At 34.6% G+C, this 26,851-nt stretch overlaps 2 protein-coding genes across 20 annotated transcripts; both read left to right on the top strand.

Moving 5' to 3' along the window:
- Positions 1-88: 88 nt before the first annotated feature.
- Positions 89-13,667, top strand: LOC112755990 (hydroxyisourate hydrolase). Of its 8 annotated transcripts, none has more exons than XM_072206128.1 (19): positions 92-489; positions 567-630; positions 1,135-1,190; positions 1,325-1,400; positions 1,496-1,567; positions 1,686-1,773; positions 2,020-2,278; positions 2,929-3,044; positions 3,772-3,992; positions 4,117-4,145; positions 4,237-4,324; positions 6,344-6,434; positions 8,205-8,443; positions 9,466-11,496; positions 11,712-11,813; positions 12,009-12,105; positions 12,377-12,472; positions 12,855-12,956; positions 13,064-13,667. In XM_072206128.1, exons 1-14 carry the CDS (start codon positions 334-336, stop codon positions 11,238-11,240), a joined length of 3,330 nt encoding a protein of 1,109 aa, XP_072062229.1. In that variant the 5' UTR covers positions 92-333; the 3' UTR covers positions 11,241-11,496; positions 11,712-11,813; positions 12,009-12,105; positions 12,377-12,472; positions 12,855-12,956; positions 13,064-13,667. The 8 variants fall into 8 exon arrangements, with proteins under 8 accessions (XP_072062226.1, XP_072062229.1, XP_072062239.1 ...); XM_072206138.1 differs by having other exon boundaries at positions 8,637-11,496; XM_072206125.1 differs by lacking the exon at positions 12,377-12,472 and having other exon boundaries at positions 89-489.
- A 424-nt stretch (positions 13,668-14,091) lies between these two features.
- On the top strand, positions 14,092-23,795 carry LOC112755961 (putative disease resistance RPP13-like protein 1). 12 transcript variants are annotated; one of them, XR_011867134.1, is made up of 7 exons: positions 14,092-16,301; positions 16,410-16,615; positions 16,919-17,033; positions 19,206-22,496; positions 22,733-22,796; positions 22,946-22,980; positions 23,187-23,795. XR_011867134.1 is itself a non-coding variant. In XM_029293448.2 (5 exons), the coding sequence occupies exons 3-4, from the start codon at positions 16,969-16,971 to the stop codon at positions 22,489-22,491; spliced, it is 3,351 nt and encodes a 1,116-aa protein (XP_029149281.1). In that variant the 5' UTR covers positions 14,092-16,301; positions 16,410-16,615; positions 16,919-16,968; the 3' UTR covers positions 22,492-22,496; positions 23,187-23,543. The 12 variants fall into 12 exon arrangements, 6 of the variants coding, with proteins under 6 accessions (XP_029149281.1, XP_072062202.1, XP_072062205.1 ...); XR_011867132.1 differs by having other exon boundaries at positions 22,946-23,047; XR_011867137.1 differs by having other exon boundaries at positions 14,301-16,301; positions 16,919-17,125; positions 22,946-23,047.
- Positions 23,796-26,851: the final 3,056 nt, after the last annotated feature.

Genomic DNA, 26,851 nt, shown 5'->3' with positions numbered 1-26,851 from the left:
ATTATATACTATCATTAATTTGCTTAATTTACTGCCCGGTTCTCATTCCAGTGGATATATAATATAGCAAGGATGCCGGCCAGCATTTGATCCTAAACTGCTACATCCTTTTGCATAATAAGTGTCATCATCACTTGATTATTTTAGTGTAATTCATAAATCAATATATTTAAATACAAATTATTTATATTTAGACACATTTAGTCCACACAAATATATTTGGTGACTGATGAACTTATCTTGTTACTGAAACCACATTTGAGTGCTTTCATGAAATGAATGAAGAAATAGTATAACAGGTTCTAACATAGCAGACAAACACAAGCATAGTTGATGGAATCCAAATCCAAAGCATCCTTCAACCTTGCTCTGAATCTCATTCTCTTACTTCTGAATTTGCCACTGAGAGTAGTTCTTAGTGTTGATGAATACAGCATAAATGACTTCCCACTTGATTTTGTCTTTGGTTCTGGGACAACTGCATATCAGGTTCATCTTTAATTTCTTCATATATACATAAATAATGTAATATATGATTGTTTTTATAAGAATATATATGTATATAGTGGGAAGGAGCTGTTAATGAAGATGGAAGAACACCTAGTGTTTGGGATACCTTTGCCCATGATGGTTGGTATTCCTATTCCATTTTGTCTTTTTCATGAGTTTGTTTTCTTAATTTTTTTTTTGTGTTAAATTAAAAAAAGTAATACTTTCTAGTTTCAATGTATTTCCATAGGTTTATCTTCAGTTTTCTAGAGTTTTGTTTGAAAAGTTAAAGAAATTAAACTTTTTTCAATATTATTAAGGATATAGAAAAGCACAGGTTCAAAAGCATGCAGAAGCAAAACATATTAGCATAAAAATATTAACATACTTTTATGGATTCACCTAACCTTTCTCTTTGCATAATACAAGCTAGTTGAGCTTTGGTCAAATTGATTCTAGTTATCAAATATTATATAAGTGCGAATATCATTTTATACCCTTTTTAGTAATTTTATCATATAAAAACAGTTTAATCATTAGTCCTTATGATTTTTACATTTTAGGTTCTTAGTACCAAAAAATGGTTTAGTTATATCTATTGTTTAATTATGCACACATGCATTCCTCTCAAATTGTAATTCACAGGTGATATGCATGAAGAAAATGGAGATGTAGCCTGTGATGGATACCATAAATATAAGGTGAATAGACATGGCCCTAGCTTCAATTTATATTCCTTTGCCCAATAATGCATACCTTGTAGTTCACCTGTTTGTTGAAAGTCCTGAAAAAGGTTTTAACATTTTAATTGTTTCTTTGGGAATATATAATGCAGGAAGATGTGAAGCTGATGGTGGAAACAGGCCTTGAAGCCTATAGATTCTCCATTTCTTGGTCAAGATTGATTCCAAGTATATAATACTCAAACTTGTGTACATTTTTATTTCTTTCTTCATTAAAGGCTTTTCTGAATGCATTTGAAAGTTGTGATTTTCTTTGTTCTCAGATGGTAGAGGACCTATCAATCCCAAGGCATTAGAGTTCTACAACAATCTTATCAATGAACTGATCAGCAATGGTTTCATATGAATTTCTTAATTTGTGGAACTATACTTTGAAAATTACTTCCAGAACAGAACAAAGTCGCAATCAGTTCTGATTCTTAAACTGATTTATCCATTTTGTGCCTTGAGCAGGAATCCAACCACATGTGACACTAAACAACTTTGATTTTCCACAGGCACTTGAAGATGAATATGGAGGATGGATTAGTCCTCAAATGATGTATTTCTTGATCTCTTGCACTGTAATGTTGTTAGCATTAGTTCATGAAACTTATACTGAATTAATTACTTTATGCAAAAGGATGTAAATCCTCTAGTTCACTTTATTTTCCTTATTGTTATTATCATCTTGCTTAGCTTCTTCATATGATAACAGGCCTTTCACATTCATATGTGATTTAGCAAACACTATGCATAAAAAAAAAAAAAAACTAATGGATAAATTACTTGGTGTGTGTGAATGCAGAAGCGACTTCACAAATTATGCAGATGTGTGTTTTAGAGAGTTCGGTGATAGAGTATTGTATTGGATCACTGTGAATGAGCCAAATATGATTGCTCTAGGTGGTTATGATCAAGCAATCGTACCACCCCAGCATTGTTCTCCTCCATTTTGTGTTAACAAAAGCATCAGGGGAAACTCAACAACTGAGCCTTACTTGGTAGTTCATCACATTTTGTTAGCACATTCTTCAGCTGCAAGATTGTATAGGACAAAATATAAGGTATAATACTATAATACCAGACCTTTAATTTTTCCACAGAAAAAGAGTGTATATTTTACTTCAAATCTTACATTGTATTTTTTTTTTTCTAAAATTAGTTTGGAAGTCTCTATAATTTCACTTAATTTTTAATTTGTTACTATAGCTTAAAAGTTTGTAATAAAGTTCATATATATATATATATATATATATATATATATATATATTTTTTAAATTCGATCAAATCATTATAATTTAGACAGTTCTAACTAAGTCTAGTTACTATACTAACATTTTTCAGTTAGGTTCTTCTAGTTGTAAAGTTTGTAGCAAGTCCTTATATTGTACATTAACTTTCAGAAGAAAACAAGCATTTATAATCCAATACAATATAGGAACTTAAATACAAACTTTCAAACTAAGGAAACCAAGTGAAAATCAAGTGAAACTATAAGGCCTCCAAAATAACATATATAATCTTTATTATATTATTTATGTGCTATTCCTTACTAATTTCTGTATGTGGTTAAATGCCAAGAACTTCAACTCATATACAAGAAAAGATTATTCTGACCCTCAATCTATTTATATTGGATTTAGTCTCCTTGCTGAAAATTGTTGACCTGGTTGCAAAAGAATGTGATTCCAGAGATACATGTCTGAATTTGCAGGACAAACAACATGGATTTGTTGGTATCACTATCTACATATTTGGGCTTTTCCCTCATACAAATACAGAAAAAGACAGAACAGCAACTGAAAGATATCGAGATTTTACTGTTGGTTGGTTAGATACAAACACCACACTAGTTCAATTCACTTCTCTTTTGCTTTTATTTTCATAGTTTTTCTTCTTAAGACAAGTTAACATATATACATAATATGAGTGTATCAATGAAGTTACAATTCATGTTTAACCTTTTTATTCTCAATAGTGTTTTTGGGCAGAAATACAGAAACATAAAATACAATTTGTTTGAAGGATATAGATACAAAAATAAATAACTTATGCAGAAAAAAAAATTGACTAATTTTTGTCCATCCGAAAAAGGAGAGTCTTGGAGATGAGTTGTCTCTGTATGAGCTAAAGGTCACAAATTCAAGCTGTAGAATCAGTTACTAATGCTTGTATTAGGTTATGACAGCCTACATTACACTCTTTAAGTATGACCCTTTTCCGGACCTTGTGTAACGCAAGATACTTTGCACAAGCTATCTTTTTCTTGTCCATCCGGAAATTGGGGACAATGGAGACGGAGACATAACTATTTTGTCTACTCTCTATCTCAGTATTTGTTCTGAGAGACTTACAAAATATAGCTTATCGACCACTAGGCCTAAAGTTTGCTTTATTCCATTGACCATGATACTATTTTTATTTGATCTCAAGTTATTAACACTTTTGAGAGCTTCCTTTTGGGGAAAATATTCTCAAGGAACTTTTATGTCAAGTTTCTGTGCTGGTTATTATATAAGTTAAGATATTGTACTCTTATTTCCCTGCTCTATTGCAGGATTATGGAGCCATTTTTGCATGGAGACTATCCCATTTCCATGAGAGAAACTGCTGGTGCAAGAATTCCATCCTTCACAAATCGCGAATCCGAACTGGTTAAGGGTTCATGTGATTTCATAGGTTTAATTCACTACAGCAATGCTAATATCACAGATAATAGTGAAGCACTGAAGAACAATCTGAGAGATTACACAGCAGATATAGCTGCAAAACTAATCTGTAATGAAATTTCCAACTAGTTGAACTTTCAATTCTCTTAACATTATTTGATAGTTTTCATTCATGTCCACAACTATGTGTACCGTTCATTTATGAATAATGAGTACTTTCTTGGTTTTGGCAGCTGGACTGAATCCATTTTCAAATGAAGAGGTGATTCTTTTCTTTCCTTTTTCATTTTTTTTACCAGTTACATCACTTTACTGTACAACTAACGTGGCTTTGAATGCTTTGACTGAATCAGTACCCTGTCGCACCGTGGGGTTTACATGAAGAATTGAATAAATTCAAGCTCCGTTATGGCAATCTTCCTATATTCATATATGAAAATGGTAAATCCCTTTCACTTTGGCATTTCTGATAGTTCTGTATTTTTGAATAAGAAATCATAGATGACCATTAGATGCACATAGAATATTATTCACATACCTACTCCAATAAAAAAATATGTGTTGTCTCATCATCCTGATAAGTGAGCATCTTAAGTTCTATGAAAATTATGACTGAATTATTGAATCCTTGGAGGATTTGTTGAAGATGGGTTTGGTGAACTAACAAAATGAATCACTAATTGCACTAAATTTAACTGCTTGGTGTATGATATAGATCAAGATACTTTAGTGGTATACGAAGGTTGTAAAAGGTTTAGAGAAAGAGGGTTGAATCTATGTCCTTTTTTTTTAATGAAATAACCCTTTAATTACAAACTTTCAATCTGAATCTGTTTGAAGTTAGCAGTGAAAAATTTATGAGACAATTTATTTTTGTCTCATGAATATCAGAAAACAGAACAGAGAAGAGAAGAGAGAAGCTGACACCATCATGTATCCTGGTTCAGTTGCCTTGTGCAATGCAACCTACATCCAATTTCCATCACAACAGTGGTGAAATTTTCATTATAGTTAAAGTATTACATACACCAATCACATAATTGGCACAATTCTTTCCCTTTCAAGTTCTAACCTAACTTGACTTGACTATGCTAATACCTAACTCTTCATTCTTAGTGCTAACCCAACTAAAAAAGTGGTACTTCACAGGAACTGGATACAAGACAATGGAAACATCCTAAAGAAATCTGAAATCACTCTAGATTTTTCATTCAAGTGTATCACTCAGCCTTTTATCACTCTTTGGCTTTTTCATATGCTCTCTCTTTCAGCCTTTTACCACTCAAGAAATTACAAAAAAGATATACATTGAAAATTAAATTACAATCTATAAAACATAATGGAGATTGATGCTTCAACAACCTTAGTTGCTATAGGTAGAACCAGATTCACTTTCTTCTGATTTAGTTCTTCATTCTGGCGGAATGCTTCTTTTACTAGAGAGCATCGTCCACGTTGATGAACTTCTTTAGAGAAAACTTCACAGAACAAAAACCTCAAACCTTGGTTCTCTCTCCTTGCCTTCAGAAGCATAAAACAACTTTCTTTTGTATCTTATTGCATGTTGTTGAGATGTTTTATTTCAGGTCAACTCATCGAGCTGTGTACTTCACCAACTTACCCTTTCACATTCTTCTATTAATCCCCAAAATGGGAAAATGAAACAAATCCCTTTTTCTTGACTGAATGCCTAAGAATAGTAAAGAAAAAAAAATTTCAATAGTAAACCCAGATCTGAACCCTTGAGCTACTATTTTGTTCCCAAGAAACAATCTTAACCTTTGATTCACAACAAATTGAGTTAAATCTTAATTTGGCCCCTGAAAATTAGCCCGATGCTCAAAATGACCCCCACAATTTCGTTGGCCTCAATTAGAACCCCCAAATTTGCAATTGTGGCTCCAACTTACCCCTGTGATCATCTCTGTCAACAGAGTGCTGATTTGATGTAACTGCATGACACGGTGGACACTACTTAAACGACGGCGCATTGGTCTCGCGCCCAAACCCTTTGGAAACCGCGTCGTTTTAGTTTTTTGTGGGTTAAAACTCTCTTTCTTTCCACTACGACAATCATAAGTTGCCAAACATCAAGAAAATCCTTACACTACGTGGTTTCCAAAAGGTTTGCGCGCGAACCCAATGTGCCGTCGTTTAAGTAGTGTCCATCATGTCATGTAATTGCGCTAGATCAGCATTCCGGTGACGGAGATGATCGCAGGGACAAGTTAGAGCCACAATTGTAAATTTGGGGTTCTAATTGGGGCCAACGAAATTATGGGGGTCATTCTAAGCATCAGACCAAATTTCAGGGGCCAAATTAAGATTTAACTCGATTTAAATTACTTAAAAATTTTAATGCATGATATGCTAAGTTTAGGTTGAAATGCATGCATTTTATAATACTGTATAGTTACCGATAAAGATTTGGTTTGCAACTTTGCATTATCATGTGGATAGGTCAAAGAACACCAAGCAATGCATCATTACAAGATGAGTCAAGGGTCAAATACTTGCATGGATATATTGGTGCCACACTTGATGCCTTGAGGTATGGAAAGTGCATCTAGATTCTTTCATCTTTGTGCTTTTGAAGAAATACTAGAGTTGATATTTTGATTATTTTCTTTTTTTTTTTCAGAACTGATTTATGGAAATTTTAAAAAATATTCTTTTTGAACATAAGTAAAAGCTATTTTGCATTTGGATGGATTTATAAAATAAGTCTCTAGCCGCCCTTCTCCCCCCCCCCCCCCTCCTCTCTAGATGTTTTATTAATTCAACATATATCAAATAAAATTAGTTCCAAAAATGGAATCTATTAATAAAACCCATGTATACACTTCTTGTGTTTCCTAATTTTCCATTTCATCAACTTTTTCTTAACTTGCAGAAATGGATCAAATATAAGGGGGTATTTTGCATGGTCCTTTTTAGATTTATTTGAGTTATTGGATGGTTACAAAGTAAGTTATGGCCTATATTACGTCGATAGAAATGATCCGGAACTGAAGAGATATCCAAAACTCTCTGCAAAATGGTTTAATTGGTTCTTGAGAGGTAGAAGAAGCATTTCTATAGTTGGAGCTATGAAGCTTGTAAAGGATCCTTCTCATATTTCTATTTGACACTTCTTTGATGAGTAGGTTGTTTAATTTTTTAGCACTAGAGCTTAATGTGGGAATGTATTGGAGAAGTAGAAACCTTTAGTATAATAATTTTTCATTTCTACATTGTATCACAAATGTTGTTGTCAAATACTGATTAAAGCTGTCACCAAAAAAATATAATGATAAAAGCAGAAGAATAATATTTAAAGTTGTTATTGGTCGCGTAAATTTTTATCGTTATATTTATGTTCTTTATCTTATAAATATGACACATAATTAGAAATGGAATCTTACATATACAAGGTTCTTTTGTTCCTTCACCAGTGTTCTAAATCCAAAGTTGAAAATTCATAAACCAAACCATTTAATAAAACATATTAAACTCTCTGCTAAAGGGTAAGATAACAGTGAATGTGCCTGTAATAACTTGATAAATATGAAAATGTTGGAGACCAAAATTAATCAAAATCATTGAACCAGATGCCCCACTTCTAGTGGTGGTGCAGTGTTATTTGGCTTCCAAGGCTATGTTCTTTTTTTGTCTTTTTTCTTTTCTTATGCTGCTGTTTAGCAAAGATAAAATGGTTAACTGAGTTAACAGTAATATATAATATATAATCAGTTTTATGTTGAAGTTTTTTTTTTTAAAAAAGGTAGCAGATGCATGCATTGTAGTATGTGACAAAATACTAGTGGATTCACACTATATTTTATCTGCTAATAAAAAGAGAGGTGAACAATTTTTTATGGTATAGAGAAGCGCTAATGGTAGGTGGATTGGTAAATAAATGTACAAGTGGATATTGTTAAACATTTTCCACCTAATGATCCTTTGTACAGGACATTTAAAAAATGTAAAAAGTTGAAGACCAAAGGCACCGAAAGCATCTCACAGACTTTGGAGAAAGATAACAAGAAGCTTCACATGAACTTTGTCATGAAGACCAAAGGCCAAAAAAGCATATGAAGGCAACATAAATTATTATTGGTTAATTATAATAATCTCAGCCTGCAACACATTACAATAATACTTCACTTAACTGCTACCACTTCCATACTCTCTGTCTTTGTGAGAGAATTCTGAGTTTGGAGTGCAAACAGAAATCGCTTCCCTTTCCTTACCTTTCTTACTTTCTTGCTCTTGTGAGCATGGCTGCTGAACTTGTTGGAGGAGCTTTTCTCTCTTCTTTCCTCAGTGTTCTTTTTGACAGGCTGTCTGATCCTGAGATCATCAACATGATGCGAGGAAAGAAGGTTGACCAGAAGCTGTTTCAAAGGCTGGAGAACATTCTGAATGTGGTTGAAGCTGTGCTGAATGATGCTGAGAAGAAACAGATCACTGACCCTGCTGTCAAGAGGTGGCTTGAAAATCTCCAAGATGCTGTCTATGATGCTGATGACTCGCTGGATGAAGTCGCCACCAAAGCTGCCACCCAGAAGGATCCACCAGGTAACTTCTTGTCTTGCTTTCTCAATTTCCAAGATAGGGAGATGGTTACTAGGATTGAAGAAATCATTGATAGACTAGAAGATATTGCAAAACACAAAGATATCCTTCGTCTAGAAAAGATTGCAGCCAAGAACATGTCCGGGAGGATTCCATCAACCTCTTTGGTTAAAAAATCTGATATATTTGTTGGCAGGGACAAAGAGAGGGATACCATAGTGAAATTGTTGTTAGATGATAGTAACAATGGTGAACTGTCTGTGATTCCCATCGTGGGCATGGGTGGGATAGGAAAAACTACCTTGGCTAAATTGGTTTATAATAATGAAAAAGTGCAGCAAAAATTTCATGTCAAGGCTTGGGTTTGTGTTGGGGAGGAATTTGATGTTCTTATGGTGACAAAGGCCGTGATAGAGAAAACTTGTAGTCCTTGTAACTCAAATGATTTAGATACAGTTCAAAATCATTTGAAGAATGCGCTAGTGGGGAAGAACTTCTTGGTTGTTCAGGATGATGTATGGAGCAGTAATTGTGAGGGTTGGGAAAGTTTTCTAATTCCTTTTGAATGTGGAAGTGAAGGAGGGAAGATTCTTGTGACAAGCCGTCTTGATACAGTTGCTTCTATGGTGAAAACTAAACATAATGAAGCTCACAATTTGAGTCTGTTGGATGAAGAAGAGTGCTGGTTAGTGTTTGCAAATCGTGCATGGGACCCTGCTGAGTCCCGAGACTGTTCAGATTTAGTAGAAATTGGTAGAAAAATTGTAGAAAAATGTAAAGGATTACCTTTGGCAGCTCAAACCCTTGGAGGGTTATTGCGAGGGGAAGATAGTGAAAAGGTTTGGAATGATGTTTTAAATAGTGAAATTTGGGAATTTTCTGAGGAGAAATGCGGGGTTCTTCCAGCATTGAGGATTAGTTATTACCACCTTCCTTCACATTTAAAACGTTGTTTTGTTTATTGTTCTTTGTATCCGAAGGACTTTGAATTTGATAGACATAATTTGATGCTATGTGGATGGCAGAGGGTCTTTTGCAGCTACCAAAAAGTGGAAGCACTTTAGAAGAAGTTGGTTATGGATATTTTGATGATTTGGTTTTGAGATCCTTTTTTCAACATGCTAACTCTAATGAAAATTCATTTGTGATGCATGATCTCATGCATGATTTAGCAACATTCTATGGTGGAAAGTTCTTTTCTGGAGCCTTCGGACTCAAGAATGCGGCCAAACATGATGCCAAAACTCGTCATTTGTCATATGATCTGATCGACGAGGATTCAATCCCAAAGATATGGGAAGCATGTAGTAGTTTAAAACATGCAAGGACATTGTTGAAAACCAGCTTGATTGCATATGAAACATTCCCAGATGAAAGAGTTGATTCTAGTCACTTACTAGAACAATTAAAGTGCTTGCGAGTTTTGTCATTTAAATTCTTTTGTTATGAGGAAGACTTGTTGCATGATTCAATTGGTGAATTGATCCATTTGCGTTATTTGGATCTCTCTGGCCAACCAGTCATGATGTTGCCTGAATCATTGAGTAATTTGTACAATTTACAAACGTTGAAGTTGAGAGATTGCAGTAACCTTAAAAAACTTCCCACCAACATGCAAGATCTTGTAAATTTGTGCCATCTCGATATTCATGGCACTGATTTGGAAGATATGCCAAAGGGGATGAACAAGTTAAAAGATTTGCAGTTTTTAAGTGACTATGTTGTGGGGAAGCATGAAGAGAATGGGATTGGAGAATTGGGAGAGCTAGCAAATCTTCATGGGACATTTTATGTCCAGAAATTAGAGAATGTAATCAGTAGTGTTGCAGCCTCGAATGCAAGGATGGATGAGAAGATACATCTCAATGATTTATCTTTGAAGTGGTCATCAGGTGAAGATAGTGATATTGATGATTCCCAAGTTGAAAAGGATGTACTTGACAAATTAAGGCCTCACAAAGGCCGAAAAAAGCTAAAGATCGAGGGGTTCAGGGGTACGATGCTTCCGGATTGGGTAGCGCACTCTTTCTACAACAACATGACTTTCTTGGAGCTGAGGGGATGCAAGACTTGTTGGATGGTTCCTTCTCTTGGACAGTTACCCTCTCTAATGGAATTGAGGCTTGATGGATTTGATATGGTGAAGATCATTGGTGCTGAGTTTTATAAGAGTGACAGAACTCATCATCATCATCATCATCAGACACCCTTTAGATCCCTTAAAGCTCTGTTTATTTCTCATATGCGTTGGTGGGAGGAATGGGAGTCATTTGAATGTGATGATGCACCATTTCCTCAACTTAAGCAACTTAGCATATGGGAGTGTCCTAAGTTAAGAGGTGATTTGCCTGCTTTCCTTCCGTCTTTGAAATCACTATACATTGAAGACTGTGAGCAGCTTGGTTGTTATCTGCCAAGAGCTTCCATCATAAGGGAACTAAGAATATATGGCAAACAGGAAGCAAGAATGCAGGACCTACCACTTTCACTGCAACAACTATCAATTGAAGGAAACCAGCTTGTGGAGTCTGTTTTTGGGGCCATGACCCGAACCCAACCAACCTCTATCACAGGGTTATGGATCTCAAACTGCTCATCAGCCATATCATTTCCAGGGAATTCTTTGCCTCCTTCATTGAAAGAGTTGGGGATCATGAATTGCAAGAATATGGAGTTCCCAATGCAACAACAGCATCATCATGAGTCACTAGTTAAATTAAGAAAACAGTTGTGTTTCACTTACATCCATGGTGTTGGAAGCTTTCCCAAATCTGACATCTATCACAATCAAAAGATGTGAAAATTTGAGATCTCTTGAGGTGGTGCCACAGTCGCAGTCCCTCGAAGGATTATCAATTGAAGGCTGCCCTAAGATGGAGAACATAGCAGGGGAAAGGCTTCCTGCCTCTTTAAGGTTTCTCTTCATCAGTGAATGTCCATTGTTGGGTGAAAGCATAAAGAGGAAGGACCTCTGCATTTGGCCTACTATTTCCCACCTCAACCACATTTGCGTTGATGGGAGACGGATTTCATGATGACTCAACATCTTAAAACAGGTACAGAATCAACTTTTATCATCTATATTTCATTCTTAACCTTAGGAATCATCATTCTTTATCTTATTTACCACTTGGTCAAGCCACAATATAAGAACGCTGCACTGACAAGTTGCATGAATTAAGTATCTTGGTTTTTGACACAACTTTGTTTCTTCAGCTTGTTTTCATCAAGTTTCATTACTTAAAACAAATTTCATCTGATGTTATTGCAGATTATGTCATTTGGTGAAAAAAAAAGTGAGACGATTTTCACAATGACAAGCCTCAACACATTCATTGGGTTCTATTATGGTACTGCAATGCAGCACATGAAGGTAAAGCTCTTTCATCATGTTGGTTCTACAAGGCAAAAAAATATCAATGGACTAAGCATGCTTTAAGAAAGATTTTGTAAATACAAAACCGAATCTTCTCTTTTGACACTGTTAATCACCACTCTACTCAATGAGCATGCTTAAAGAAAGATTTGTAGAATAATTGAGTTATTTGTTTCAATTTTCTTAATGCAGAAGATCTTTCAAGTTTTGGATGTAGTAATTCTTTGCTGGTTGAGTACATGGACAAGGAGCTATGCATATATAGTAGAAAGCTGGACCACTTTTAGAGGTATAATCCTACACTGCATCACTCTTTTGACTCATAACATTTCTTGTACAATATACCTTCTCATACACCTTTTTAACCGTTGTGAATAAGGATCTTGCTTTTGCTACATTGAAATATGTACAACCATCACATGTGCATGGTGTGGCCTATTTTAATGAGATCATAAACAAATAAGCACAGGGATTAAATTTATCGTGTCCTTTACCAATTTTCCACAAAACTCTTAGATTATTGTTGTTGTTGGGTGTTTTTGTTTTTATTTTTATGATAGCATGGTAAAACATGGTTTATTTGGAGCAAGTAAGGCTGAATGGCTGATATGGTGGTTCCAATATAATGGAAGAAATGAATTCTGAGCCATGTCAGAGTAAGTTTTTAGTTTTAAGTAGTGTTATATGGTTGTTACTGTTATTTTATCATAAGTAGTTGTTTAGGCCATAAGTATGTGTGAGAAGTATTGAGCAAGTGGCATGACTTATAAGCTTACACAAATGGCCATAATTTTTTTTCTTTTTCTTTTTTTTTTTTTTATGTCAGAGTGAGAGATTAGGGATTTTGGCCATAATGTTATATATAAACTACATACAGCATAGACTTGCTTTATTCTAATTCTAAGTGCAAATGCAATGTTTAGAATGTTATAATTTTATAAATTCAAAGATCATCCCTTGAGAATGATGAAATCTGTACCTTCCATTCTTTGCCTTTGTCGTTAATGGTTTTTCTTCTTTTATTCTTATTTCTTTCAGTTACTTTTGCACCATGCCTTGTCTCACACCCAAATCTAAGGCCTTTCATTACCTTTCTTGGTGTTGCTCTTGCTTGCTTGCTCATGGCCCTCATTGGTTTCGGTATGCCATTTATTATCTTGGTTTTAGTTTCCGTTGAATTGAGAAACTAACTTTGTGATGGTAAACATTTATGGTCTGGTTTCTAATGTTTGTTTTGGTGCAACAAGAAAAATACTGAAGCAAGTTGGAGTAAGCACAATTTGGAGAGCAAAGGAACCTGGGCAAGAATGATTTCACAAGGCGCGGTCTCTGTATCAATGAGAAAGCAGAATGCATGGAAGACATCATCCTTGTACAAAATCAAAAGAAGAAATGGATGATGTAGAACAGAATTTGCAAGGACAAATAAACCAATCAAAATGCAAAAGAAACACTATCAATGATAAGGATACAGTTGGAGCAGCCTGTCAAAATAGGCAGAAAGTGTACAAACTTTGCAACGTTCAAAGAAAAAGGGGAAGGGAAAACCTTAGTTTTATAATTGATTGATATTGTGCAATCATATTTATTTTTCTCAAGTGTTTTCAGGTCTTCATCATTTCATTTTATTTAAGGATAGCTGATATGAGTTATTCTATTTATCAGAAATAGAGAGCTTAGAAAGTGAGAATCAATTTCTGTTATGAAAAAAGGCGGTAGGATGTGAGAAATTTGTATTTGTATTTGGCTTGAATTGGTATTTGTAACTTGAATTTGTTTATAGTAAAAAACTCTACCATTTCTTGTGGTGAAAACTGGATGTAGATCCCACTTTGGGGTTGAACCAAGATACATCGTGATGTTCATCTTCTCTATTACAGCTTGCATTCACAATATCAATAAAACTGTCATCTGCATATTTTTTTCTGCAAATCCTGAGATAACTTCATAAAATCAGTCTCCTCCTTTTTATTTTTATTTTTATTTGTTTTGTGTGAACAAATGAAGATGTATTGAGAATGTTACTATATTACAAACATGAAGTGCACAGGGCAAAGGCTTTGGTAGCTGCTACTTTTGTATGTTACTAATAAGCAAGGATTAGGCGGTGTTAGGTAATTCTGTTATGACCCTTATAGGTTAGTCGTGTTATAGCATTTCTCTTCCATTTTTCGTGTGTAATAGCATAGTGCAATAGGTTAATATATAAGCATTAGTATTATCAATTTATTGAGATAGAATTATAAATGTAATTCATTCTCATTCACAAATATACAATTCAGTTTTCTCTATTCTCTGCTTTCAATCCCTTCAACTCTTCTTTCTTTCTACATTTTCTGATTTTTTTTCTTACTTTTATTCTTTTAAACTATAATTTTGGCACTTCTTTTATAAAATTCCTACAATACTTTTATTCTTTTTTTTTTTTTTCCAAATCAAACCCTAACCGTAATTCCTAAATTAAACCCCCACACACTTACTCTCACACAAGCACACACTCTGAAGTGGGAACAAAAGAAAAAGAAAGAAAGAAAGAAGAGGGAGCGAGAAAGACACCGAGGGAAGAAGAGAAGAAGATGACGGCACTGGCGAAGCAAAGGGAAGCCGTCGCCGCCGTCGAGTTATAGAGGCAGAGAGAGACGAACAAGGAGAGAGATGGATAGAGAGAAGGCAGCAACACTATCGTCGCTGCTGGTGCTGGGACTCGTCGCTGGAGTTACGGTCGTCGCCGTCGAAGCGGCTGCGTCGGAGGGAAACATTGCCGTCGCCGAAGCTCACTGCTGGTGCAGCCCGAAGTTACCTCCGCCTCTACCCTGCTTCACCGCGGTTGACCCCTGCCTCTCCCCTGTTCGTCAGAGCTTGTAGTGTTGCTGCGGGAGTCACTGCCAAAGGAGAGGATCCGCCGCCACCATTATTCTGCCGTGTCCTTCACCGTCGATGCTGGAGAGGGTCACCGGAGCTACTAATGCTCCATCCCCTTGTTTCCTTTGGGCTGTTGTTGATGTGGCTGCAGTGAGAATTGTTGTTGCTATTGTCCGGGTCTAGATTTTGTGCTCTTTAGTTCCATCCTACTTCAACCATCCTCACCCCTTAATTTGGGACTCTTGAGTTTGGTCTCTTCGGCCCTTAGGACCATCTTGTGGGTAGACTTTATATTGATAACCGTTAAGCTTTTGGTTGATGCTATTCTGAGTTTTTAATTATATTTATAAAATTATTATTTGAAAAACTTTGATTTGATTAGAATAATTGATTTATTATAGTTGAATAATTATTTTTTTAAACCTCATACCTTAGAAATTTTACATGAGATTATATATATATTTGATAAAGTTTTATATTATTTTAGAACATTTGATTTTATTCGAATATATACTTTTGAAGCATTGAAATATTGTTGGTATTCACTTACTGTAAAATTGTGATTGAAATTGGGAAATATCTTTGAAATTTTTTATGATTAGAAAAACATGATTGGAAAAGATTTCTGATGAGGAAGTATTATTTGATTTGATTTGATCTGATGCTATATATATTTGAAAAATCAAACATTTGTTGTATTTGAAATTATATGTTTTGAATTGGTTTGACAATCGTAGTTATAACTTAGATGTATCTAATTCAGACTCCAGCTAGCAAGGGTGTTGCTAGCCTAAAGTGTAGGTCACACGTTAGATGTTAGGACACACAAGAGGAAAGGGCTACCATAGAGGTGGAGCCGCCTAAGTGTGGACTTTTGATTTGATTTCTGTATGAGAACTCCCTTATTGATTTACTTATTCATATAAATTATTATTATTTTCTAACTAAAATCATTTTATAATAATGTTTATATGGTCTCATGTGAATTATAGATATACTATCTAGCCACTGAGTTACAAAACTCACTCTGTTTTTTTAAAAATATTTTTCAAGAATAAATATTTGATTATGTGAGCATTTCTATTCAAGAGTAATGATCTGCAATGTGTATCTATTTTTTGTTGAATTTTTAGACGTCATTTGCTCCATATGTCACAGGCAGAATCCATCCATATTTATTTATTTTATTTTTGTTTAAAATATGTAATTATTCATTTTAGAAAGTGTAAATTTATCAAAAATATTTGTAACCTTTTTGATTATCTTATATTCGAATCTGTTAGGCTAGGGGACTGTTTCCCTAAACGCCAGTCATGGCTCATTTTCGGCTATGACATCTTTCTGACAAAAGTTTTGGTTGTGTAGCATTGTTGTAGTGCAAAAGTTAAATAGAAAAATTTTAAATAGATGGCAACAAAGTTGAAAATCAAATCATATGCTCTGGGTGCAAATTTAATTCCATCCCCTTGCTGCATAGCTGCAACACTTAACACAGGAGCCAAAATGATTACAAGGTGTTGCACATAATCACACATTCCACGCCCTTGGCTATTAATCATTTCTTGAAAATATTAGTGGCATGCTTTCTCACAAGGACAACCTCCATGCATGTATAATGTATAGGTGCCACACTTGATACCTTCAGCTATGAAATCTTTGTTGATACTTGAGACACAATATATACTTCTTGTGTTTCCTAATTTTCTATTTCATTTTTTTTTATTATTTCAGGAATGAATCAAACATAAAGGGGTATTTTGCATGGCCTAGGTTTATTTGATTTATTGGATGATTATAAAGTAAGCTATGGCCAATTATAAAGATATCCAAAACTCTCAGCAAAATGGTATAATTAGTTCTTGAGAGGTAGAATCATGGAAGGACCTTTTTCTAGCATTAAACATTAGGCAACATCGAGCACAGAAGATGACGGAGAGGTATTTTGAAAGCTTCAAATTCTCATTTGGTTTTTGAGTTTAATTTCAATGCATCAACAGTGTAAATCGTTCAATTATATCCGTTCTTTTAGATGATCATTCACGCTATCAATGTAAAAAGTAGTTCATATTTGGTGATATGGCGCTACGTACTTAGATTCATGTGTAAAAATCACTTTATACTGACAGTGCATCAAAATTAAATTATTAGTTTTTGAGTTTAATTTTAATGTCACAGATTCACAATACATGACAACAACTATTATTCATAATCTTTTAGTTTTATTTTATTTTATTTTTCAGTAGGGCTAGAATATATGTGTGAAAGATGATCAAAGAGGCTGAGGGAGAAAATGATGATCCACAAATTGAGTGCAGATATTATCCAGATTCCACTTGGATGGAAGGAAATAGATCTGTAACTACTGAGCATCCCTTTCTCTTTCTCAACTGAAACAGAATTTTGTGAATAACATACAAATTGTGCGTTCAGATTTGTTGATAAAACTGGTAATTTTGACAGCTTAGCTGAGTCCATTACTGAGATACTTTATGCTGTTAGAATCATGCTTTTTTTTTTTTACTTGTTTTAATACCAAATAGATTACTTTTCTGTTTGACTAAGTGGCTTTGATTGATTCAATACCCTGTCACACTATGGGGTTTATGGCAACAATTGAATAAATTCAAGTTCCGTTTTGGCAACTCTCTTATATACATTTCTGAAATGGTATATCTCTTTCTCTATGGCTTATTTTGATAATCCTGTATTTTCCAATGAGTAATCCCAATGAATATGTGATATGCCACATCATCCTAATAAAAAAGTTTTGCTAAAATTTCAAGCTATGTAGCATATTTCCTTTCCAATAAGTGAGCATCTTAAGTTGCATGATGGACCAAGGGAATTTAATGGTTAAATTCAGTAGAAATTATTGCTATAAAGTTTTGCTTAAATTTATATATTATTAAATAATTTCAGTCCATATGATATACTAAATTTATCTCAAAATGCATACATTTTATAGTGCTATATAGTTACTGTCTTACTGATAAAGATTTGGTTTGCATTAGTGTGGTTTGGTCAAACACCAAGCAATGCATCATTACAGCTTAAAAAACTGTCATATACTAGTACTTTTTTGAGATTGTTTTTTAAATTTGCTTGTAGAAAATTGTGTGAACGTTCTGATAAGTTTACTAGTCTTGGTGAGTGGTTGACCTTGTGCCATCTCTTTTTAATACGTGGGCTTGTTATGGTAAAAATAGTTTATATATAATAATTTTTTTTAATAGCAAAATCAGATTGGACCATTATTGAAGACTGCATGAAAATGTTGTTGAGGTTGTTGGGATACATGTCTTCAATTTATGTGTTTAGCTTTTAGAATCACCTACTGAGGGGAAAAAAGAAGCTTTTAGAAATCATATTTCCCTCTTAATGAAGCGTAGAAGCCAGAAATAGATAAAGGCTGAATACATGGTTTTCTGGTTTGTTTTCTCATTGATTTAATATGACATCACATGAATTTTCTTTTCTTTACGCATCATATTCGATCTAGTGAACATGGAGCCTTGAACCTATAAGAAAACAAAGCTCATGACGATGATGTAGATTGTAAACAGCAAGAAGGAAGAGGAATGGACATAGTTAGTGACTCAATTTGCGCTATGTAATGTGACCTGTCATATAGATATCTTCCTTTCTTTTACTTGGGCACTATCAGAGTGTGGCAACAAATTCAAGTATATAGGCATCTTCATTATCCCATGCTGTAATTTAATTTATAATCAAAAGCGTCATATTTGATATTTCTATAGTCTAATACTAAATCATCATAGGATCGAGTGAATTTGGTTAAATGGGTAAAGCAACAAATATTTGTGTAAATACCAACCTTGTTATTCTTTGTATATAATCAAGGACCATTCACCTTGGTTTTTTCATAGTTGGTGGAAGATGGTCCCCATGATCTGTTAAGCATCATACTTATCAGTTCACTACATTTGGATTAAAAGATAAAAATTATTAACTATAATATAAACAAACAAAAATGAAAGATAAAAATACAAGTGGATTCACACCTCATCTAGTTTTTGGTAATAAAAACATAAGGGTGAATAATTTTTTATTGGTATAGAGAAGTTTGAATGGTAGGTGGGTTAGTAAATAAATACAAGTGGATATTGTTAAACATTTTCCACCTAATGATTCATTGTAGAGATCATTTAAAAAATGGAATGATGAAGACCAAAGAAAACGAAAGCATTTCACAGCTTCGGAGAAAGACAATAAGAAGCTTCACATGAAATTTGTCATGAAGACAAAAGGGATAAAGCAAATGAAGTCAACATATATTATTATTGGTCAATTATAATAATCTCAGCCTGCAACACATTACAGTAATACTTCACTTAACTGCTACCGCTTCCAAACTCTGTGTCTTTGTGAGAGAATTCTGAGTTTGGAGTGCAAATAGAAACCGCTTCCCTTTCCTTACCTTTCTTACTTTCTTGCTGTTGTGAACATGGCTGCTGAACTTGTTGGAGGAGCTTTTCTCTCTTCATTTCTCAATGTTCTTTTTGACAGGCTGTCTGATCCTGAGATCATCAACATGATGCGAGGAAAGAAGGTTGACCAGAAGCTGCTTCAAAGGCTGGAGAACATTCTGAACGTGGTTGAAGCTGTGCTGAATGATGCTGAGAAGAAACAGATCACTGACCCTGCTGTCAAGAGGTGGCTCGAAGATCTCCAAGATGCTGTCTATGATGCTGATGACTTGTTGGATGAAGTCGCCACCAAAGCTGCCACTCAGAAGGATCCACCAGGTAACTTCCTGTCTCGCTTTCTCAGTTTGCAAGATAGGGAGATGGTTACTAGGATTGAAGAAATCATTGCTAGACTAGAAGATATTGCAAAACACAAAGATATCCTTCGTCTAGAAAAGATTGCAGTCAAGAACATGTCAGGGAGAATTGAATCAACATCTCTTGTTCAAAAGTCTGATTTATTTGTTGGTAGGGACCAAGACAGGGAGGATATAGTCAAATTGTTGTTAGATGATACTAATGATGGTGAACTATCTGTCATCCCCATCTGGGGTATGGGTGGGATCGGAAAAACTACTTTGGCTAAGTTGGTTTTTAATGACGATAGAGTGCAGCGAAAATTTAATATCAATGCATGGGTTTGTGTTGGGGAAGAATTTGATGTTCTTAAAGTGACAAAGACTGTAATAGAGGAAATAACTTCTAGTCCCTGTGATATGAATAGCTTAAACTTAGCTCAACAACATTTAAGGAGTAAGCTAACAGGGATGAAATTCTTGGTTGTTTTGGATGACTTGTGGAGTAACAATTACACAGCTTGGGCAAATTTTTTGATTCCTTTTAGATGTGGAAGTGAGGGGAGTAAGATCCTTGTGACAACTCGTAGCGAAAAGATTGCAAACATGGTGAAAGGTTTTCATTATCAAGCCTACAATTTGAGTGCGTTGAATGATGAAGATTGTTGGGTAGTGTTTGCAAATCATGCATTTCTTTCTGGAGAGCGTCTAGCTTTTGAAAAAGTTGCCAGAGAAATTGTTAAAAAGTGCAAGGGATTACCTCTAGCTGCTCAAGCACTTGGGAGCTTATTAAGGTCCAAAGACAATGAAAAGGATTGGAATAATGTTTTGAACAGTGAAATTTGGGAATTTTCTGAAGAGGAAATTGAAATTATTCCTGCTTTGAGGATCAGTTATTACCACCTTCCTTCGTACTTAAAACGTTGTTTTGTTTATTGTTCTTTGTGTCCCAAAGACTATGAATTTGATAGAGATGAATTGGTGTTATTGTGGATGGCCGAGGGTCTTTTGCAACGGCCGAGGGGGAGAAGCACTTTAGAAGAAGTTGGCTATGAATATTTTAGTGATTTAGCATCAAGATCATTTTTTCAACCTTCTAATAATGCTTATAATACTTCATTTGTAATGCACGATCTCATGCATGATTTAGCAACGTTCTATGGTGGAAAGTTCTTTTCTAGAACCTTTGAAGTCAAGAATGCAGCAAAGCATGATGTCAAAACTCGCCACTTGTCATGTGCTCGCAAGAATGATGATGATTCGTTTATGAAGATCATGGAAGCATGCAAAAGGTTAAAACATGTGAGGACATTGTTGCAACTCAATTTTCGTAAGGATGGTGGAATCCCAGAGGGAGATAGTGTAGCCGTTCCTTCTGACTTACTAGAACAATTGAAGTGCTTACGAGTTTTGTCATTTAAATTTTTTCCAGATGATGAAAACTTGTTGCATCATTCGATTGGGGAATTGATCCATTTGCGTTATTTGGATCTTTCAGACACATCCATCGTGACTTTGCCTGAGTCGTTAAGTTGCTTGTACAATTTACAAACCTTGAAGTTGACATACTGTAAAAAGCTTAAAAAGCTTCCTAGCAAGATGCAAAATCTTGTGAATTTGCGTCATCTTGATGTTTCTGAAACTGGTTTGGAAGAGATGCCAAAAAAGATGAGCGAATTAAAAGATTTGCAATTTTTAAGTTCTTACATCGTGGGCAAGCATGAAGAGAATGGAGTTGGGGAATTGGGAGAATTAGCACATCTTCATGGGTCATTGTGGATTGAGAAATTGGAGAATGTTAAGAATAGTGGTGAAGCATCGAATGCTAGGATGGATGAAAAAATACACCTGAATACTTTATATTTGTGGTGGTCAACGTTTGAAGAAAGTGAGGTTTGTGATTCCCAAAGTGAAAAAGATGTACTTGACAAATTACGTCCTCACAAAGACTTGAAGAAGCTATCCATCAGTTGTTACAGAGGTACGATGTTTCCGGATTGGGTAGGGCAGTCTTTGTACCACAACATGACTTGGTTGGAGCTGAGGGGATGCAGGAATTGTTGGGTGCTTCCTTCACTTGGACAGTTACCCTCTCTGAAGAGGCTGCTCATTTCAGGGCTCGACAAGCTGAAGAAGATTGGTGGGTCATTCTATAAGGGTGATGGAACTCATCAGCATCAGGAGACACCCTTCCGATCCCTTAAATTTTTCATTATTCAAAGAATGCCTTGCTGGGAGGAATGGGAGTCATATGAATGTGATGATGATAAGGATGCACCATTTCCTCAACTTGACGAACTTCATATATTGCAGTGTCCTAAGTTAAGAGGAGATTTGCCCACTTTCCTTCCGTCTTTGAAATCACTATTCATTTATGAATGCAAGGAGCTTGGTTGTTATCTGCCAAGAGCTCCCATCCTACGCAAATTAATAATAAGGGACAAACAGGAAGCAAGAATGCGGGAGCTACCACTTTCCATGTTGGAGACACTAGTAATTAATGGAGAGCAGCTTGTGGATTCTCTGTTTGAGGCCATGACCCACACCCAACCAACCTCTCTCATAGAGCTAGACATCTCAGAGTGCTCATCAGCCATATCATTTCCAGAGGATTCTTTGCCCCCTTCATTGGAATATCTAGGCATCTTCAATTGCAAGAATGTAGAATTCCCAATGCACCACCAACAACATCACTCGCTACAGAGATTAGAATTTGTCAACAGCTGTGATTCGCTTACATCCTTCGCATTGCCAGCGTTCCCAAATCTCAAGTATCTCAGAATCGCAAGACGTGAAAAGTTGACATCTCTGGAGGTGTCACAGTCCCTCCGAGAATTATCAATTTCAGACTGCCCTAAGCTGGAGAACATAATAAGGCTGCCTGCCTGTTTATGGGAACTCAAAATCAGAGAATGTGGGTTGTTGGGTGAAGGCATAGAGAGGAAGGACCCCCACATTTGGCCATCCATTTCCCACATCCCCGTAATATTTGTTGATGAGAAACTGATTCAATATCACCCAACATCTTAAAACAGGTAACTCTTTTGCTCTCTCTCTCTATCCCAAACCCACTTCATCTTCTCCAACATAATCTTACTTCTATTTCCAAATTTCTATACCTCTTTCAAATTCTGTGTCTCCTACTCTTTTCACACTGTTAATCACCACTCTAGTCAATGCCTACTTTTGGGAACTTATAGTATGGGTATACAATGTCAATTTTGGTCTTTTTTCCCCCCTAATTTCTTCTTCTTTGTTCTTCATGTATAAGGACATTTAACTATTCTTCTGGGACTTATCAATTTAATGCAGTTCGGTTGTGCACCTCCATTCTTGTAAGGATGCTTCTCTGTCTCTAACATCTCTCTATTGAAGCTTGTTTTGTTAATTCAAGGATCATACCTTGAAAATGATGAAATCTTTCCCTTCCATTTTTTACCTTTTCTATTAATAGTTTTTCTTCTTTCTTTCTTATTTCAATCAGCTACTTTTGCACCATGCCTTGTCTTGCACCCAAATGTAAGGCCTTTCGTTACCTTTCTTGGTGTTGCTCCTGCTTGCTTGCCTGTGCCCTTTGTTGGATTTGGTACAAGTTTATTATCTTATTATTAATTCTGTTGAATTAAGAAACTAATAAACTTTGTGATGGCTAACATTTATGGTTGAGTTAATGTGCGCTAAGCAAAAATTGTATGAGTTATTATAATGTGTTTGTTTCGGTGCAGCAACAAACAAATTGAAGCGAAGTTGGAGTAAGCTCAATTTGGAGAGCAGGGGAACCTGGTCAAGAATGATTTCATGAGGTGTGGTCTCTGCATCAATAAGAAAGCTGAATTCATGGAAAACACCATCCTCATAGAAAATCAAAAGAAGAAGTAGATGATGTAGAACAGAATTTCGCTAAGACCGATAGATCAATCAAAATGCAACAAGAGCACCTTCAATGATAAGGATACAGTTGGAGCAGCCTGTCAAAAATAGGCATAAAGTGTACATACTTTGCAATGTTCAAAGAAAAAAGGAAGGAAAAACTTAATTATATATTTTGACTGACATTGTCCAATTATCTTTTTTCTCTTTAAGAGTTTTCATGTCTTCATCATTTCATTCTATTTTAGGATAGCTGATATGAATTATTCTATTTATAAGAAAGAGAGAGCTTAAAAAGTGAGTATCAATTTCTGTCATGAGAAAGGCAAGAGAGCTAGGATGTGAGAATATGTAGAAAAAGCTATAAGTGGTGTTTGAGAAATTTGTTTTTGTATTTGGCTTGAATTGATATTTGTAACTTGAATTTGTTTATAGTGGAAAATTCTACCATTTTTTGTGGTGAAGATTGGATGTAGATCTCACTTTTGGGATTGAACTAGGATATATCTCGATCTTTTCTATTATAGCTTTCATCCAAAATATCATTAAAATTGTCATTTGCATATCTTTCTGCAAATCTTGTGAAATTGTAAACACTAGCAGGTTTTTTTTCCTTAACAAATCAAGATGCATTCAGAATGTCATTATGTTACAAATATGAAGTGCTTAGAGCAAAGATTGTAGTAGCAGCTACTTTTGTATGTTAGCAATAAGTAAGGATTAGACTGAGCTAGGTAATTCTGTTACAGCCATTATAGGTTAGTTGTTATAGCATTCTTCTTCTATTTTGTGTGTAACAGCATAGTACTACAGGTTGATATATAAGCATTAGCGTATTAATTTATTGACATAGAATTGTAATTGTAATTCATTCTCATTTAGTAAATATACAAATTAGTTTTCTCATTTTCTACTTTCAATCCCTTCAACTCTGCTTTCTTTCTCCATTTTCTGATTTTTTTTCTTACTTTTATTCTCCTAAACTATAATTTTAACACCTCACTCTGACAATAGTTTTGGTTGTGTAGCATTGTTGTAGTGCGAAATTTAAATAGTAAAAGTTACAATAGATGGCAACAAAGTTGAAAATCAAATCATATGCTTTGGGTGGAAAGTTCATTCCATTCCCTTGCTGCATAGTTTCAACACTTCACACAGGAGCCAAAAGATTAAAAGGTGTCACACATAATCACACATTCCATGCCCTTGGCTATTAATCATTTCTTGAAAATATTAGTGGCATGCTTTCTCACAATGGCAACCTCCATGCAGTATAGGTGCCACACTTTATAACTTCAGCTATAAAATTCTTGTTGATACTTGAGACACAATATGTATTTCTTGTGTTTCTTAATTTTCTATTTATTTATTTATTTTTTATTATTTCAGGAATGGATCAAACATAAAGGGTTATTTTGTATGGCCGTTATTACATTTATTTGATTTATTGGATGACTACAAAGTAAGCTATGGCCAATTATAAAGATATCCAAAACTCTCAGCAAAATGGTACAATTGGTTCTTGAGAGGTAGAATCATGGAAGGACCTTTTCCTAGCATTGAATATTAGGCAACATTGAGCACAGCTTATTGGCCCAAAAGATGATGGAGAGGTATTTTGAGAGCTTCAAATTCTCATTTAGTTTTTAATGTCATAGATTCACAATACCTGACAATTCCTATTATTCATAATCTTTTAATTTTATTTTGTTTTAGTTTTCAGCAGGGCTAGAATATATGGGTGGAAAGATCATGATATGATCAAAGAGGCTGAGGGAAAAAATGATGATTGACAAATCCAGTGCAGATATTATCCAGATTCCACATGGATGGAAGGAAATAGATGTGTAACCACAGAGAAGCCCTTTCTCTTTCTCAACTGAAAAAGAATTTTGTGAATAACCTACAAATTGTGCATTCAGATTTGTCGATAAAACTTATCATTTTGATAGCTTAGCTGAGTCCACTACTGAGATACTTTATGCTGTTTGATTTAGAATCATGTTTTTTTTTTTTGTTACCAAATAGATTACTTTTCTGTATGAGTAAGTGGCTTTGATTGATTCAATACTCTGTTACACCATGGGGTTTATAGCAATAATTGAATAAATTCAATTTCCTTTTTGGCAACTCTTCTATATACATTTTTAAAATGGTATATCTCTTTCTCTATCGCTTATTCTGATAATCCTGTATTTTCCAATGAGTAATCCCAATGAATATGTGATATGCCACATCATCCTGATAAAAAAAGTTTTGCAAAAACTTCTAGCTATGTAGCATATTTCCTTTCCAATAAGTGAGCATCTTAAGTTGCATGATGGACCAACATAATTTTATGGTTAAATTCAGTAGAAATTATTGCAATAAAGTTATGCTCAAATTTATATATTTTTGAATAATTTCAGTCCATATGATATACTAAATTTATCTCAAAATGCATACATTTTATAGTGCTATATAGTTACTGTCTTACTGATAAAGATTTGGTTTGCATTATTGTGTGGTTTGGTCAAACACCAAGCAATACATCATTACAGCTTAAAAAACTGTCATATACTAGTACTTTTTTGAGATTGTTTTTTGAATTTGCTTGTAGAAAATTGTGTGAACGTTCTGATAAGTTTTCTAGTCTTGGTGAGTGGTTGACCTTGTGCCATCTCTTTTTAATACGTGGGCTTGTTATGGTAAAAATAGTTTACATATATAATAAATTTTTTTAATAGAAAAATCAGATTGGACCATTATTGAAGACTGCATGAAAATGTTGTTGAGGTTGTTGGGATACATGTCTTCAATTTATGTGTTTAGCTTTTAGAATCACCTACTGAGGGGAAAAAAAGGAAGCTTTTAGAAATCATATTTCCCTCTTAATGAAGTGTACAAGCCAGAAATAGATAAAGGCTGAATACATGGTTTTCTGGTTTATTTTCTCATTGATTTAATATGTGACATCACATGAATTTTCTTTTCTTTAAGCATCATATTTGATCTAGTGCACGGAGCCTTGAACCTATAAGAAAACAAAGCTCATGACGATGATGTAGATTGTAAACAGCAAGAAGGGAAGAGGAATGGACATAGTTAGTGACTCAATTTGCGCTATGTAATGTGACCTGTCATATAGATATCTTCCTTTCTTTTACTTGGGCACTATCAGAGTGTGGCAACAAATTCAAGTATATAGGCATCTTCATTATCCCATGCTGTAATTTAATTTATAATCAAAAGTGTCATATTTGATATTTCTATAGTCTAATACTAAATCAACAAATATTTGTGTAAATACCAACCTTTTTATTCTTTGTATATAATCAAGGACCATTCACCTTGGTTTTCTCATAGTTGGTGGAAGATGATCCCCATAATCTGTTAAGCATCATACTTATCAGTTCACTACATTTGGAATAAAAGATAAAAATTATTAACTGTAATATAAACAAACAAAAATGAAAGATAAAAATTAAAAAGTAGTTTTATGTTGAAATTATTTATTTTAAAGGTAGCAGATGCATGCAAT

The sequence above is a fragment of the Arachis hypogaea genome, chromosome 2, assembly GCF_003086295.3.
Source record: "Arachis hypogaea cultivar Tifrunner chromosome 2, arahy.Tifrunner.gnm2.J5K5, whole genome shotgun sequence".
Taxonomy (NCBI): Eukaryota; Viridiplantae; Streptophyta; class Magnoliopsida; order Fabales; family Fabaceae; genus Arachis; species Arachis hypogaea.
Note: the sequence above shows the minus strand (reverse complement) of the source record. Positions and strands in the feature narration are given on the sequence as shown.

Coding starts and splice junctions, on each gene's coding strand:
- LOC112755990 (XM_072206125.1), top strand. CDS start 334: ATGGAATCCAAATCCAAAGCATCCTTCAACCTTGCTCTGAATCTCATT. Junction 1,191..1,324: donor ATGGATACCATAAATATAAG/GTGAATAGACAT, acceptor TATATAATGCAG/GAAGATGTGAAGCTGATGGT. Junction 1,568..1,685: donor CAATGAACTGATCAGCAATG/GTTTCATATGAA, acceptor TGCCTTGAGCAG/GAATCCAACCACATGTGACA.
- LOC112755961 (XM_072206101.1), top strand. CDS start 16,969: ATGATGATCCACAAATTGAGTGCAGATATTATCCAGATTCCACTTGGA. Junction 17,034..19,205: donor GGATGGAAGGAAATAGATCT/GTAACTACTGAG, acceptor TCTTTTTGACAG/GCTGTCTGATCCTGAGATCA.